This window comes from Leptopilina heterotoma, unplaced genomic scaffold (assembly GCF_015476425.1).
Source record: "Leptopilina heterotoma isolate Lh14 unplaced genomic scaffold, ASM1547642v1 Lhet_22, whole genome shotgun sequence".
Classification (NCBI taxonomy): Eukaryota; Metazoa; Arthropoda; class Insecta; order Hymenoptera; family Figitidae; genus Leptopilina; species Leptopilina heterotoma.
The window spans coordinates 385,131-402,533 of NW_025110937.1; the positions used below are offsets into that span (position 1 = coordinate 385,131).

The following is a 17,403-nucleotide window of genomic DNA, read 5'->3' on the forward strand; positions in this document are numbered from 1 at the left end:
ATTTTCGAATATTTTTTGAAAATAATTGAATTGTTTTAGAAATTTGATTATAATTTTTGAGAATAGTTTTTTGATTTCTAGTATGCGAATTTAAAGTAGTGGAAATTCTAAAAAAAAACAGAAATAGTATCTTTTAGTGGCTGAAATCTTTGGAAATTTTTTTGAAAAATAAGTTTTTTTAAGGGAGAGGGTTTTTTTTCTCTGAAAATTTTTTTGAAAAATAAGTTTTTTTAAGGGAGGGGATTGAATATACTTTTTCATTTTCTTTTTTTTTGAAAGGAAAATTTTAATATTCTCCTGACAAGAAAATAAAATGGAATTAAAAGGGAAAAGTGGCATAATCTTCTTGTTGGAGGTTCAAGAGATCAATGTAGGTGGCTGTGGCGACCACTCCCTTCACAAGTGTAGCTGACCAATCGTGACCCTCTGATCATCCCCGGTCAAGCTTTCCTACTTCCGTCCTTCTCTTTTCTCATCTGCTCTCGCAGTGAAGTTAACCGTGACGTCACTAACCCGACGCCATTTTCGAGGCGCGTGCCCGTATTCGCGAAAGCTATTTGCGTTTCCAACCCCCTCTCCCCCATCCCCCTTTCCTCCCCCTCGCGGAGAATTTCAAACCGTGGGAAAGATTCACCCAAAAATTTTTACTTTTTTTTTTTTATTTTTGTCTCTCATTCCTGCGTCCGGGGTTTTTCTTTTTCTACCAAAACGTTAGTTTTGTTAGAAAAAGAAAAACCCCGGACGCATTCATTTTTTTTTGTTCTCCCAAACAGCAAAAAAATTCAGTTTTAATTATTCGAAAGTTTTATCAAAATTTAATTTATGCCGAAAATTTAATTATCCAGAGTAAAAATAAAATTTTCTCAAGCCACAACTTCCAATTAGTATTATTAAAAAAAAAAATTAAATACAAATAGTATATTAAAAAGTTTTCTATAATATAATTCACTTTTAACACTCAACTAATGTCATCACTTCGATGAAGAATGCGAGGAGAGTCAAATCTCGAGAGTTCTTTTTCTTCATCCGAAATGACTTGACAATAAAAAGAAGTCGAGTTTTAAAACTGATGCACATTGAAATAAATTTTCACTTGACGCGATCGAACGCATTTCTCTCGTGTCGGTGAGTTATAAAAAAAAAAAAAAAAAAAAAAAAAAAAAACAATAACAATATAACAAAAGAAGGAGTATAGGGATAACTTCTCCGAAAGGACTGCGACAAGTTTTTCGTCGCGTGACGTTTTATAAACTGGAGCTCTCGTGCAAAAGTTTTGCAGTCAGATCGTTGCAAATAAACCGGCACATTGAAATCCGCGCGCAAGTGGCCCGCAGGACTGGCCCAGGGGACTTGAGGCGTCTACTTTTTCGACCACCGGTCTTCATATATCATTCATGGCGGTGCCTCTATATATCGCGGAATTTGCCTCTCTCTCTCTCCTCCATCTTTTGCCTCCTATATCAAAATTGGCTTATAAGCATTAAGGTGTGTATTTATAAATTGGGGAATTAGGAATTTGATTTAGAAACTCCGCTGTTTATATTACTATTTATGTTTATTTTTTGTCGTATTCATTGAAAATTGAATTTTACAGTGTTTTTTCGATCTATCAGATTGAAATTTTAATTGACGGTAAGTGCTGTCTGTATATAGCACTTACCGTCTATTTTTAATCTTAACTGTATTTATATTTCATCGCATAGACTAAAACTATAATTGGAAATCTATAATCTATATTGAAAGTGCAATATTCTCTTTAATTTAAAAATTTTATACTCCAAGTGACGGTAAGTGCCTATCAATAGCACTTATACCATCAATTGTTAATTATACATATTTATACTCCATCCCATGGACTGAAAATGTGTTTGACAGTAGATATTTAATTAAAATTCTAATTGACGGTAAGTGCACTTACCGTCAATTAGAATTTTAATCAAAGCGATTGAATATGTGTTTAAATTCCTTGCCATTATCTGAAATTCTTTAATGTACATTCGATCGTTTTGATTGAAATTCTAATTAATAGTATCTATATTCGACCCTATTGATTGAAATTCTATTTGGCGGTAAGTGCTATCAATAACCATCACTTACCATTAATTCCTAATTATATCTAAAATTATATATCACCGAATGAACTGAAATTATAATTGAAAGTCTAATTTATTTTGACAGTTTAATAATTGCTTTGATCGAATTAATAGTGACGGTAAGTGCCATAAAGTGTGTGTGGCGCTTATACCGTCAATTGTTAATTATATATATTTATATTCCATCGCATGGACTGAAAATGTATTTGACAGTATATATTCAATCGCTTTGATTAAAATTCTAATTGACGGTAAGTGCTATATAAATAGCACTCATACCGTGTCAGTGAATAGAATAGTTAATAATAACTGCCCCGATGGTTTACTTTTATTCACGATAAGTGAAAAAGTTCGAAAACACTAACCGTCTTACGAGTGACAGACGGTAAGTGCGCCTCCTAATTTGGAATACATATTGCTGTACGTGTAATTTTAAACAACAGAAGTGTTTTAAACTACTTTACAAGTAGGCACTTACCGTCGACGGTAAAAATACCGGTGGAACTTACCGTCTGTTTGTTTTTATGTCAATTGACAATTTATATTTATTCGTATTATTTATTTTACATTTAAACATTTATATGCATTCACAATAAATAATTATTGACGGTAAGTGTCAGAGACAGTTTTCGAACATGTTTCTCGATTCATTTTCTCTTCTTTAAACCCCAAAAATTTCATTTTTAATAAAAAAAAATTCTGCCAAACGGATTTTTTTTTCTTCTCTTGAATCTTGACTTCCATTTGCAGAAATCGCGCTTCAACAGGTTCTCTCTTAACTGTATTTCATTTGCAAGTAAAAACATAATTAATGTAATTAAATTAAATAAAAATGATTCGAATTTAAGAAAAAGGGTTAATTTTTATGGATTGAAGGAGAAAGGTTCTTCAGTGTATATGCGTGTATTTTGTGCGCTTACTAGGAAATTGAGGTCGTTTGGAAAGCACACAAAATGCGCGAGAGCGCTTCTCGTCTTCTTGAAATTTAAGTGCCTGTCATTACGTACGAAGAGAGGTTGGAAGTTGGTTTACAATTCCGGATTAGGCAGTGACGTTTACAGGTTCTCGAGTAATTATATAATTGCGTAAATTAACTCGAACGGCATAAATTGGTAGTCGTTTAAGTGCGATTAAGAGAAATAAATCGCAATTACTGGTCGACTGTTCTGAGACGCCGCGCGCAACCAACAGAAAACGGTCAACTCTTCTTATCCTTCTGTGTGTTTTTTTGTTGTTTTTATTAGAATCTCGAGTTCAAGTGAGTTGGAGTTTTTTTTTTGTATTTTTCTTCTTTACATTTTCCCCTCACTAGGAAACCATTTATTTTCCCTCTGCGTACTACCGGATTGACAAATTCAATTTGATTCAATGAATAATTTATTATGTCGTCGCGCACACCTTTTCCAGTCATGTATAATGTTGCTTTTCAATCAGGTATCGATTATCACCTGCGACGTATATATTGCTAAATGATTTTGACCGATAAAAAAACAAATTACGTGATTTCCACTTTTGCTGATTTCTATCTTATTTCCCGCCTGGTTCCCTTATTGTTTTATTCCCCCTCTACATTTTTTACTTTTGATGATTATAACAGTTAAAAGTTAACGTCTTTTTTTATTTTTTTAAATTTTACTCAATTTAATTTAAATTTTAAATTTAAATAATTTAAATTCATTTAATGTTAAGGGCATGTCAAAATCTCAGAAGCACTTACCGTCAAGCGTACTTGACCGAATGACACTTACCGTACACTTACCGTATACTTTAATTTATATTACTCTCAGTTCAAAATATTATTAGTAATTAAACTTTATTATTTCGTAAATAAATGTAAATATACGGTAAATATAAAAAATTTCAACGGTAAGTGAGTGTTATTGTAAATTATTTAATGGTAAGTGCAGGTAATTGAATTTTTAACTTGACAATAATTCAATTACCAGTTTACTTACCGTTAAAATGCAAGAACATCTGGAAAATTATTCTTAGATACAACACTTACCGGCGTACAATTTTATTTTTACTTGCAGCGGTAAGTAATAACTTGAAAATTATAATTACCGGTAAGTTTCTGTAATGATCTTTATATGTTAATAAATGACAGGCAAATTTAAATTGTCAACTTAATTAAATTTTCAATTAGTTGACGGTAAGTGCTTTTTATTAAAATTTATATTGACGGTAGAAACTGTCAAGAAGTTTAACTGACCTTAAGAACATGCTATCCAGTGATCACAATGAATAACATTATCTTAAATGTCATTTTTACTTACAATTGTCGGTAACTGCCATCAATTAAACTTAACGGTAAGTGTCTGTAATGGCAAATTTCCTTGACAATTATTACTAGTAGTGAACACTGTAAAGAACGTTCGAAAATTGAATGAAAATAGTTTAATTTTATCATATTTGAGATAAATTTACAGTAAGTGCTTTTAATTATAATTTTTATTATAATTATATTGACGGTAGTTCGGACAGTTTAAAGGACGGTAAATTTCATCGTTTATAGTTTCGATTGGCGATAATTATACAGATTGAGAAAAATTCGCAACATTTAAATTTAAATACCCAATTTAATTAAATTAAATTGTAGTCGAGTTAACGGTAAGTGCCTATGATTATAATTTATATTGACGGTAGTTAGGAAAGTTTAACTGACGGTAAATTTCATCCTTTCGATTGGCGATAATTATAGGGATTGAAAAATGTATCAACAATTAAATTTAAATTCGTGGTTTAATTAAATTAGATTTTAAATGAGTTGACGGTAAGTGCATTGACGGTAATTAGAAATTTTTAACTGAGGGTAATTATTATTTATATGACAATTAACATTATTTATATGGTAATTATCATTATTTATACAGTAATTTCGAATTTGAAATTACCGGTAAGTTTAAGCAAATAAAATCGCAAAAGACGGTAAGTGCTACACCGACGGTATAAATACAAAAAAGAAAAAAAATCAAATCCAAAAAAAAAAGAAAAATTGATGAAAATAATAGGGGAGTGCAAAGGGACAAAATGTAAGTACATACCGCGAATCGAAACAAATGCTGGCGGCATTCCTTTAAGTAAATAACTTGAAAACTCGTTTGGTTAGCTTGACCGCGAATCGACTCATTCTACATCGCGAATCGAAGCACGCGTGTTAAACGCTCGAAAGCATCTCCTAAATTGGTCCTAACTCTCGCTTGTGTTCACTCCGTCATGACAGCAAAAGCGTAAAACTCGCGTTAAGTTTTACCGAAAGTGCTCGAGTTTCTATATAATATAGGTGAAAAGACGACTCTTTTAAATACCGCATTAAAATCCCTCCAAAACAGCCTCTCTAATACCAATTGAGTTGTATACACTTTACAAACCAAATCAAGAATAAATTTTCCCCAAAAGAATTCCGCAAACGGAAACTTTCCTGATTCTCCATAATTCGTAAATCAAGGAAAGATTTCTCGATTTTTTTTTCTTTCAAAGAAAATTACTCAACAGGTGTTAACTTTATTTATTATGCACGTTTAAGAGGCAAAAAAAAGCTTTTAACCATTTTTGGCTACATTATTTCTAGATGTGTGGGGTTTTTTTTTTTATTAATTAGTATTATATATCTTGTTTCTTCTAATTAGTCATCGCGTTTGTTACATCAATTCGACATTTCACATAAGTTGATTTATTTAAATATATTTATAGCTTTTTGGGGTGAAACTACACAAATACCTGAAACTTGTTTCACTTGACGGCGACTAATGATATATTTTTTATTCGAATGTTAAAAATTTACAAATTTGCAGTTAATTATTATAACAAATTGCTTAATTATAAACTTTTTTTCTTTTGGCGCTATTTAATTGGTAATAAATTAAAACTGTGCATACATATGTGAAAACTGTGTCTGACTATATTAGGATTTTTTCACTTTTTAATTTGCTTATAATTAGTTTAGCTTTTTTTTTATGGTAAATTAAGTTTTTTTTCTATTTTTCTATTTTTTTATGAAAACATGTTTTTTACAAAAATAGTTTTCTGCCGATATCAAATTGAGACAAAAAACGAATCAAAAGGTTGTTTTGCAACACTTTTGATTCGTTTTTTTGTCTCAATTTGAAATTTGCAGAAAAACTGTGAAACGATATTTTATATATAAAATCTTTTTTGTAAATTAATTTGAAAAATAATTTTTTTATATGAAAAATCTCTTTTTATATGAAAAATTTCTTTTTATATGAAAAATTTCTTTTTATATGAAAAATCTCTTTTTATATTAAAAATCTTTGTCCTTATGTAAAAATTTTTTTTATCTAATATAATTTTTTTTAAAATAGAAAATCTTTTTTTTCATAAAAAATATAAAATAAAAATTAGCAATGCTACGAAAAGAGTAAATTAATAAAAGTAAGAAAGCAGTTTCAACTTTTCGTAAAAATATTTTTAAGTAGTAACTCCAATCTATAGTCAGACAAACTTCAAATTCTTTATTATATTTATTCGACAAGTTGAAAACAGTAAAATAAAAATGTTTTTATGCAAAAAAAAAAGTTATGTTATGTAAAAAATTGTTATGTTACGTTATATAAAACAAAAATTATAACATATTGATAGGAAAAGAGTAAATTCTTAAAATAAAATAGTTTCAACTTTTCGTAAAAACACTTTTAAGTAGTAACACCAATCAATAGTCAGACACACTTGAAAATTACATTTATTCCCTAATTTGAAAAATCCAATTTTCAAAAAACTCTTGATTTATTTTTTCACAATATAAATAGATTATTCAGTAAAATATTAACTTCAAGAAAAAAATTTGATGGATAAAAGAAAAATTGTTATTTTTTGATCTTCCATTTATTTGGAAATTAAAATATGCAGAAAAAGGGCGTAAATATTGAGAGTGATGGGAAGAATTTGGGGTAACTGGCAATTCAAAAGGGGATGTATATTCTGTCAGAGTCCAAGAAATGGCTGCCAGGGTTGAATCAGTGACATCGAGAGGTATGGGTTAAAAGGGAGAGGTTCTCTAGTATCGATTTTGAAGCCGCTCTGCGGCAAGGACGACCGAGCCATTGCGCCGCATAGTTTCGCCAATACTGCGCTCAAATTTACTGTATATGTAAATCACTCCAAATCTCTCTTTTGGAACTCGGAAAAAATTTATTTTTCATTCTCGAAAAAATCGAATTTTCTTTGTGGAAATTACATTTTCTATTTATTTATATTTTTATTTACTTTTTATTCACAATTTTTATATTTACTCTTTATTTACTATTTTTATTTTTTATTTATTTTATTATTATATTCTACTATTTTATACTATTTTTTTACTATTTTCATTTACTCTCTATTTACTCTATATTTACTATTTTTATTTACTTTATATTTACTATCTTTATTTACTTTTAATTTAATTTTTATTTACTATTTTTTTTACTATTTTTATTTTTTATTTACTATTTTTATTTTCTCTTTATTTTCTCTTTATTCACTATTCTTTTACTATTTTTATTTACTATCTTCATTTACTCTTTATTCACTATTTTTTACTATTTTTATTTACTCTTTATTCACTATTTTTTTACTATTATTATTTACTCTTTATGTACTCTTTATTTACTATTTTTATTTACTCTATATTTATGATCTTTATTTACTGTTTTCATTTATTCTTTATTTACTATTTTCATTTACCCTTTATCCACTACTTTTTAAATATTTTTATTTCTTTATTTACTATTTTTATTTTCTCTTTATTCATTTTTTTATTTACTCTCTATTTTTATAAACTTTTTTAAATAACAAATTTTGTAATATTTCTTTAATTAATGAATATGAAAAAAATTTCAAAAACTTTTCCACTACTTTAATTGTTTTTGACGCTCAATTGGTTTAAATTTCTTTTGAACTTCAAATTATTGAGTTATAATTGAATTGTGAAATAAACTCATTGATTCAATTGGTTCAATAATCAATTGGTTCAAGTGTCAATTGTTTTTATAAAGAGGCAAAACATTCGCATATATAGTTATAGAAAGTTAAAAGTTACTCGGGTTCAATTGGCTCAATAATTAATTGCCTTTCATGTTCAATTGGCTTAATAATCAATTGGTTTTCATGTTCGATTGGTTCAAGTGTCAATTGTTTTTATGAAAGAGGCGAAACATTTTGCATAGTTATAGAAAATTAAAAGTTACTCGGATCCAATTGGTTCAATAATCAATTGGTTTTCATGTTCAATTGGTTTTCATGTTCAATTGGTTCAATAATCAATTGGTTTTTATGTTCAATTGGTTCAAGTGTCAATTGTTTTTATAAAGAGGCGCAATATTTGCAATTATATAGAAAATAAAAGTGACTCTTGTCCAATTGGTCCAATTATCAATTGGTTTTGAATATTATTTCCAAATTTCTCCTAAAAATCGATTTATTGAATTTCAAATGTATTTTTTTTTTCGTTCATCAATTAGTATAATTTCAAAATTAATTTTTTTCATCAATCGTTACTATTTCCGAATGCGGTTAAAAATACAATTTCTAAATAATAGTTTCAAACAATTTGGTTCATTTGGTTTAAAATTGAAATGTATTTATTTAAATTAAATTGTAGTATGGATCTCAATTTAAAAGGACAAAGGGGGGAAGGATACGCACTGATTTCCTGATGAAAGTGAATGATGTATGCAAAATATAATTGCAACCGAGGTCAGGCATAAAGAGTCAGGGACGTGTCACGTGATATCGCGTGAGTATCTTTAGGTTTAAGGTGAAGAGAGGCGTGTTGATGCAGTACTATAAAGTTAAATGGGGAGTGGTCTCCAATCACGAAGGGGGCGTGGTGTAAATGCAAGTAGTGCACTGCATTTTATTCCACACATATAAACATACCACTTTAATTCCCTTCTTATTGTTAGAAAAAAAAAATAGGAAAAATGAATTTCTTTGACATTTTTCCCCCTTTTTTCACTATTTAAAATTTTTTTCTATTTTATTTACAATTTTAACAACAGTTTTATTTATTTTAGTTTATTTATTATAATAAAAAATCAAAAACTTAATAATATATTTTATTTATTCACAGAAATGTTGCATCTTAATTTAAGACTTTAAGGCAGTAGGTGAGTCTTAAATTAAGATGCAAATCAGTCTTTCTTTTTACTATTTGTTTTAATATTTTTTCTCCCACAAATTCAAATTTTTCTCGAATTTTTCTTTATAAATATTTTGTCAAAGAATTAAAGTATGTTTTCGAATTCCCCTTTCCCCTATTTTTTTCTCAGGCGAATTGTACAACTAAATTGCAATCATTTCCAAAAATAGGAATTGAAAGAAAAATTAATTTGGAAAACGTTCATTTGGAATAGTTTTTCTTGAAATTTTGAAAATGAAGCGAATTCCAGTGAAATTTGATTGTCTCCCCCTGTACCACCCTGCTTATAACTGGTATAATTAAACCGCATTCCATCCAATCTATAACAATTCAGTCAATTTAGATTAAAAGTCGCAATTCTCTTTTTCTGTTGTTGCAAATTTTTCGTTTTGTTATATTAAAAGTTATTTTGAATATGAATAAATTCCGCATTTCCAGGAAGAGTGGAATGTTAAAAAAGAGAGAGAGAGAAATGAAATAAGAAGTTTTAATATGATCGAAAATCCCATTAAGTGTCAAGTGTAGCCCTATGTTTGTCTGTGGCCGATCGGCCCTTTTTGCCGATGTGTTTCGAGGCACCTTGCGGCGATCAGACGCGAAATGTTTTACGGTTTGGTCCAGTGTTTTTGTCGTTGTATCATTTCGACGAAAGAAAGCAAAAGAGAGAGAGAGAGAGAGAGAGAGGGAGGGAGGGAGAGAAAAGTTGGTGGAGAGAAAGAAGCAGAGTTGGTCGAAAGGGACAGGCGGACTTGGAAGGCAGCACTATCGGCCACAAGCGGCCCCATTAAGCTCTTATTAATTGCAAGGATCTGAGAGACCGACCGCCTTTCTTGCGCTGCCTGGCACGCCATTCTGCCATTCGCTAAGAACCCTATCGTCTGCCATTCTCTCCCTCTTCCATTGCGGATGGGCCCTAATGCCCCTTGGATCAAGATCACTTTCCATCCTGTACGTACTTCAACCTCAATAAGTACCGACAACCCATCATGTCACCAGTTTTCTTCCTTCTTTTCTTCTTTTCTCTCTTCTTTTTTTTTTCTCTCTTTCTTTCTTTTTTTCCTTTTTCTCTCCTTATTCTTTTTCTTTTTTCTTCTTTTCTCTCTTTCTCTATTCTTTTCCTTTTTCTTCTTTTCTCTCTTTCTTTCTTCTTTTCCTTTTTTCTTCTTTTCTCTCTTTCTTTCTTCTTTTCCTTTTTCTTCTTTTCTTTTTTCTTCTTTTCTCTCTTTCTTTCTTCTTTTCTTTCTTCGAAAAAAACGAAGATAGAGAGAGAAAGGAAAAAAACGAAGATAGAGAGAGAAAGAAAAAGAAAAAAGAAGAGAGAGAGAGAGTCTCCGTCTTTTTTCGGTAATCACAATGCCAAATCGAAAGATAAACGTCACGATAGTTTGAATGCTTTGAATATTTCCCATGCCGAGCAACGATTTGCTTGTAAACTGATTATCGAAAAGAATCTCATATCTCGAAGCATTTGTGTTCATTTCGAAACGGTATTTTGAATACAAAGTATAGGATCAGTTTATGACTTGTGTTTAGAGTTAAAGCGACACTAGCGCTGCTGCGGGAAAATTCTTGCAACTCAGGTGAGAGATGAGGCATTGTAAATATGTCGGAATGCGAATTTAATAAAAACAAAAAAGTCTCAAGTTTTTTTGGTGTATTTATAAATGATATAGTATAAGAAATAAATAGTATAAATACTCGCAGTAAATATGAAATAATAATATTAATAAATAATAAATACTAGGAGTAAATAAAAAATAATACTAATAAATAATAGTACCAACTAATAATAAATATACTAATTTTAGATAAATCTTGTTCTGTTTCAGAATATAGTGATCCCTGTGACGTGATCAACAATCGGTGAGTTAGTTTTTTAGTTTTAGTTGAACCAAAGAAAATTTAATGTGAACCAAATAAAATTCAGTTGAACCAAGGAAAATTTAATGTGCACCTAATAAAATTGAATTTAAAATGTAAAAAGTAGGCCCTGAGTCGAACACATCTTTTTTTCTCGGTTGTAGAACACAAGATAAAACAAATAACAGAAAAATTCCTCAAAAATAAAGATGCGAAACATTAAGAACAGACAGATTGTAAATAAAATAAAAATAGAGAAATAAATATAAACAGAAGCATAAGTAAAAAAAATTCGATAAAAGACATTTATGCATTTTTAAAAAGAGATAAATAATAAATTAAGATAACTATTCTTCTCTCCGATTATAATAATAATACATATATACATTACACAATAATAGAATAATTAAAATTTTGAAAAGCAACCTTATCAAACAATTTATGCATTTTTTCTGTCTAATTGATATAATGAATAATTCACATTGCGATATGAAAGTCATAATTTTTCAACTCATTTTATATATGTTTTATAATATATATTATGCGAAATGTTTTTTTTCCCAAAGAAAAATCGGAAATGCACTTTATTAAAATGTAATAATTTACACAAGGATTATAATAAACTTGTAAAAATGGTTTATAAAAGTAAACTTTTGCACGTTTCAATTTCCATTGGATGGTATAACATCAAAGCAACCCGAGCGTCGGAAACTTGGCACCATTAGACGTGCTCTGATGCGCTTAAATGAATCATGAAATAAACATAGACCCATTCTCAAATAATTACACTTGTTACAATAACAACAAAAAACACGACAATCCTTCACCGTGAAATTCTTTTTACAATGAAATATGCAAATGAAAAATGCACTATAAATATATACACTTCATCATTTTCTAGCTTCCTTGTGTCAATTATTACTCACCTTGCATTTCAAATACAATTTTCATTAACAAAGGTTTATATTTTTTTTATTAAAGAAACTTGAGAAACTTTTCTTTAACTCTCGACGATTTGAATATTTTCATTTTGTAATTAACTTTTTTTTTTTTGTAGAATTTAGAAAAAGCATTTGGAAATTTTTAATAATGATAATAATATTTTTTTTAATAATTTAATTAATTTAGTAAATTAGTAAATAAACGTTTATCTTTATTTATTATAATAAATAAACAAACGTTTGGATAGCGTCTATTTTTTGAATTCATTCGCGAAATTATTTTTTGCATGATAAATAATTTTTTATTATGAATAACATTTTGAAATTCGTATAGTGTTTAGGGTTGGATTCCTCCCAGGGGTTGAAAAATTTTTCTCCTTCAATTTAATGTAATAATAATTCAATTTAATGTAGCTATAGTTTGTTACAAAAGTTTAGTATAATTTTACCAAAAAATTCTGGTTAAAAATTAAAATTTACCAGAAAAGTAGAATATTTTTTCATTTTCAAAATAAAAGTATAAAATTCATTAGTTACTTGAATATTATTAATATTTAATTATTACTCGTTTGATACTAAATTTTAGAAAAATTGTTTCAATTTCCTATTTTTCTTTTTGTTATTATATTTAATTTCAATTTTTTATTTTTCTTTCAAATTTTAAATTATTTTTTAAAAAAATTTATTGACTCGAGACTTTAGTATTTAATGTTAATCAAGGAATTATGGAAAAAGGTAGGAGAGGGGCCAACACCGCCCCAAAAAAAGGCAAAAATCAAATGAAACTTCATCTGTAGTAAATGGTATCTTTATTTTATAAATAATATATCATTACAATCATTTTACAGGTTTTTTTTGTTTGTCAATCTGGGGTGGTGTTGGCACAAACCCCATTTTTTTCTAATAAATTTATTTCAAGATCTGAACGTGAGAACGAAAGAAAAAATTTTTTTCCTCACATTTTGTTCAAATGAGATTTTAAGAGAAATAAATAAAAATAAATAGAAAATATACAGAATATATAGAAAGAAAGTAATGTTTTGAAAATAAATTCTTTAAATAAAGCAGAAAAAAAGTGCTCTGAAAAAAATATTATTCAAATATTGTCGAAATTATCTGAAATGAAAAATTATTAAAAAATTTTAGTAATACTTGAAGAAAGAGAAAAAAACAGAAAATTGTTTCAATTGACAGAAATTTTTCTCTCAACTTTCCTCTCTCTTTTTTTCTGAATTCTTTTCTAAATTTTTCTCTCTCAGCTTGAATGGAAATAAATAGTAAAAAATATAATAAAAAATATATTTTCTACTAGTAAACATTTTTTGTCAACAGATACTTTTTTCTAATATTCTCTAAAGAAAAATAAAACTATCAAATTATTAACCAATTATTTATCTTATAAATTCGAATTATATTCAAAAACTTTATAAGAAAATTTAAAAAAATTGTTTTTTTCGATCTCTGTTCACATTTACAAAAATATCTTGAAATTAATTATCGCAGAGTATTTTTATATATATAACAAATTACTTTCTCGAATTTGAATAAATATTTCACTGTATCAAGTAACAAATGAATAAACGAAATGTATAGATAATTAATCTTAATAAATAATTCAAATTTAACTAGAATTTTTCACTTGTATCGTCTATGTATAGATTTGCCTCTTTTTTCTATAATTAAAAACAATATACATATATATTTATCGCCGCAATCGTGACGTATTTTTTAATTTTAATATACACAAGTTTTTTTCCAATTATTTTCTGACTAGTAAACTTGATCGATTATTATATTACATTTCAATTAATTAACTATTTCTTTAAAGTTTAAATATATTTAAGACTGTAATATTTATAATATTACAAATAAATATCTATAAATACATAATATATTTATTAAAAATATTTTTTATTTTCCCTTCGAATTTATAATATTTATATTTTCTATAATATACTAAAGAAAAAACAAGTCTTCTTGTATGTACAATTTAATACTAGTTTTTAAGGTTTAAAAACAATTGTTCATAAATAATATCAACAATAAAAAAATCAAATCTCCCTAGAAAGGTATATTCCTAAGAAGCAAACGAATTAATGTTTCTAAAGTTTACACTATTCAAAAGAATGGCGAAATTTTTTTCTTTTAATTCTTTTATAAATTTTTTTATAAATTGTTTTTTTATAAAATTATTTTTTTAAAAGTATTTTTTTACAAAAAAAAATGTACCGAATTGAATTAATAATTCCACTAATTTAAATTTAGAAACTGCTTTAAAAAAAAAATTTCTTTTTTTTCCGTAATCGAAAATAAAAAGTTCGAATATAATGATTCTATCAATTAAATGAGGGGGGAAAAGAGAGGGAGAAGAAAAATGTTATTCTGAAATAGTGTCACGTCACGATTGTGTGCGCGGATAAAAGCGAATGACGATAAATATATATATATAAATGTAGAGAAGAAGAAAGAGGACGCGAATTGAATGAAGAATAAGATTTGAGAGTTGAGGCCAATAGTTCAGGTCCAATACTCACCAGATAAGGGTGCATATGGACCGTGGGGATAAGGAGGCGCCGAAGAAGCGTCGACAAGAGATTGCGACGGCGTCGCCGACGTCCAGTCCTTGTAGGATGCTGTGGCATGCGCGTGATGCGCCGCATGGTGGGTTGTATGGTGTCCAAGTCCTCTAGCACCACCCAATAATAAACCGCCGTAACTCGCTGCCGCCGCCATATTATGGTGGTGGTATTCGTGAACGGCTCTGAAAAAAAGAGCAGAGAAAAAAAAGTTTATTTCCTTCCTTTTCTTTTTTTTTCAAAATTGTTTTCTTATTTTATAGGTATTTTTTTTTCGTTTAAAAAATTGGTTCAGTAGTTGATCTCTTATTGCTTAAATAAATTACCCTTGTGAAAAGAATTTCCTTTCGGACAACTTTCGGACAACTTCCAGAATAGTGGTTTCCGACTTTTTTTTACTGAACAAGTTTTTGAAAAATTACTAAACTATTCCTAAAGTTAAATTAAGTTTATAGTTTGCGGATATTTTTTGGGAAAATTGCAGAATTTTTGAGGGTTAAATCTGCAATTGAATTTAAATTAAATTTATAAAAATTTAATTGGTAGAAATTTTAAAAAAGTATCAGTTAAAGGTCGTTTTGCACCTAAGGTTCAGTATTAGGTTCAAAATTCAATTGGTTCAAATTCTTCCATCATCAATTATTTAAAATTTACTTAGCTTGAAGTGTAGTTTTAAAAATTTTTTTTTACAACTAAAAATAAATACGAACCTATGATGGTATTGGGGATAATGCGGATGCCATGGATCCGTCGGGTACTCGTAAACATCTCCAGTGTGATGACTTTTCCAAAAGGACGGTGGAAAATTTCTCATGTTCATTGGAGAAATATTTTCTGAAAAATAAAAATTCGACTCTTTTACTTTCATATACAAATAAAAGGGGAATTTTTTCAATTAAATAGATTGGACAATAACAGGCTTCGTACTCGATAATTAATTTTAAAAAAGTAGCAAAAAATTGCTTAAAGGCAGAGAAAAAGTATAGTAAAAAAGTAGCTATCGAAAAATTAAAATTGACAACTCAATTTTTTTTCTAATTTCTTAATTATATTCAAAAAGAGAATAATTTTTCAAAAATAAATATTTAAATACCTATTTATTTTGTCTACTGGAATTAAAATATTTCAAATAATTTCAATGTATAGCATTTTTGAAATTTAACTATATTTCTAAAAATTACAAAAGTAATTTCAAAATTTAATCATTTTCTTGTTGAAATTTATGATTATAAAAATATTCAAAACTTTATTTGAATATTTGAATATAATCATTTTATTTTATTCAATTCTAAATTAATTCTAATTAGAAAGTTCTACGAGAATTCAATTATTTAAATACAAAAACAAATAATTTTTTGAATGATTAAATATTTCTTAAATTTGAATTCTTATAAAGAACATTACCAACATTTTTGAAAATAATTGAATTTTTACGAAGAATTGCATTAAAATTTCTGATAATAATTAAATTTATTCAAGAAATGTAATTAAAAATAAATTGAAAATAATTATTACACTCAAAGGAACAAATTATATCTTTTCTTTAAATAATTAAATTTTTTCGAAAAATTTTATTCAAATTTTTATGAATGTTTGCATTTTTTGCGGAATTTATTTAAAATTATTGTATTAAAAATTAATTGAAATCATGCGATGAGTTTTAATATTTATAAAAATAAATGAATTCTTGCAATGATTATTATTAAAATTTAAAAAAATAATTGAATTCCAAAGAAGAATTTTATTATTTATAAAAATAATTAAAATCCTGTAAAGAATTTTATTATTTATGAAAATAATTGAATTTCTGCAATAAATTTTATTTCATTTTTTTAAATAATTGAAATTCTGTGAATAATTTTATTAAAATAATAGATTTTGAAAATATTTGAATTTCAGCGAAGAATTTCATTATATTTGTAAAATGTAATTGAATTTGTTAAAAATTTTTTGAAATAATTACATTTTTCAAGTAATAATTGAATTTTTGCAAAGATTACTATTAAAATTTTTTAAAATAATTGAATTCATAAGAAGAAATTTTATTATTTATAAAATAAATTGAATTCTTGCAATGAATTTTATTAGATTTCTTTAAACAATTGAAATCGTTTGAAAAATTTTATTATTTATGAAAATAATTTAATTCTTACAACAAATTTTATTACATTTATTTAAATAATTGAATTTATTATTCTGTGAATAATTTTATTAAAATAGTAAATTTTGAAAATGTTTTAATTTCAGCGATGAATTTCATTATAATTGTGAAATGTAATTGAATTATTGCAAAAAATTTTTGAAAATAATTACATTTTTCGAGGAATTTATTTAGAATTCTATTAAAAATAATTGAAATCCTGCTTTGAGTTTTAATAATTATAAAAACAATTGAATTCTTGCAACGATTATTATTAAAATTTTAAAAAATAATTGAATTTCTGAGAAGAATTTTATTAATTATAAAAAAAATTGAATTCTTGGGGAGAATTTTCTAAAAATCTATTTAAATAATTGATTTTTTTTCGAAAAATATTAGGAAAATTCTGTTTTTAAATAATTGAATTCCTGTGAAAATTTTTTTAGTGTATGAGAATAATTGAATGTTTGCAAAGAATTTTATAAACATTATTTTTTTAATTATTCAATTCTTTTGGGAAATTTTTTATTAAAATTGTAGATATTAAAAATTTTAAAGAATTTTATTAAAATTTTAAAAATCTTTTCCAATAACATTATTAAAATTTTTTAAAATAATTTTTTTATTTCAACTGTAAATAGAAATAAATAAT

General features: G+C 26.9%; 2 protein-coding genes across 4 annotated transcripts in view; one reads left to right on the forward strand and one right to left on the reverse strand.

The window, feature by feature from the left end:
• Positions 1-11,276, forward strand: part of LOC122501985 (blood vessel epicardial substance-like) — a 187,111-nt gene extending 175,835 nt beyond the window's left edge. For all 3 annotated transcript variants that reach the window (XM_043611806.1, XM_043611808.1, XM_043611807.1), the window contains one exon: positions 11,064-11,276. In XM_043611806.1, coding sequence (XP_043467741.1) covers positions 11,064-11,101 — 38 coding nt within the window. In that variant the 3' untranslated portion in view covers positions 11,102-11,276. The remainder of the gene's footprint in view (positions 1-11,063) is intronic.
• The window catches only part of LOC122501990 (protein vestigial), a 113,506-nt gene that overhangs the window by 5,272 nt on the left and 90,831 nt on the right, over positions 1-17,403 (reverse strand). The window contains exons 4-5 of the mRNA XM_043611815.1: positions 15,322-15,445; positions 14,570-14,796 (exon numbers count right to left, since the gene is read on the reverse strand). Of these exons, the coding sequence (XP_043467750.1) occupies positions 14,570-14,796; positions 15,322-15,445 (351 nt within the window). The remainder of the gene's footprint in view (positions 1-14,569; positions 14,797-15,321; positions 15,446-17,403) is intronic.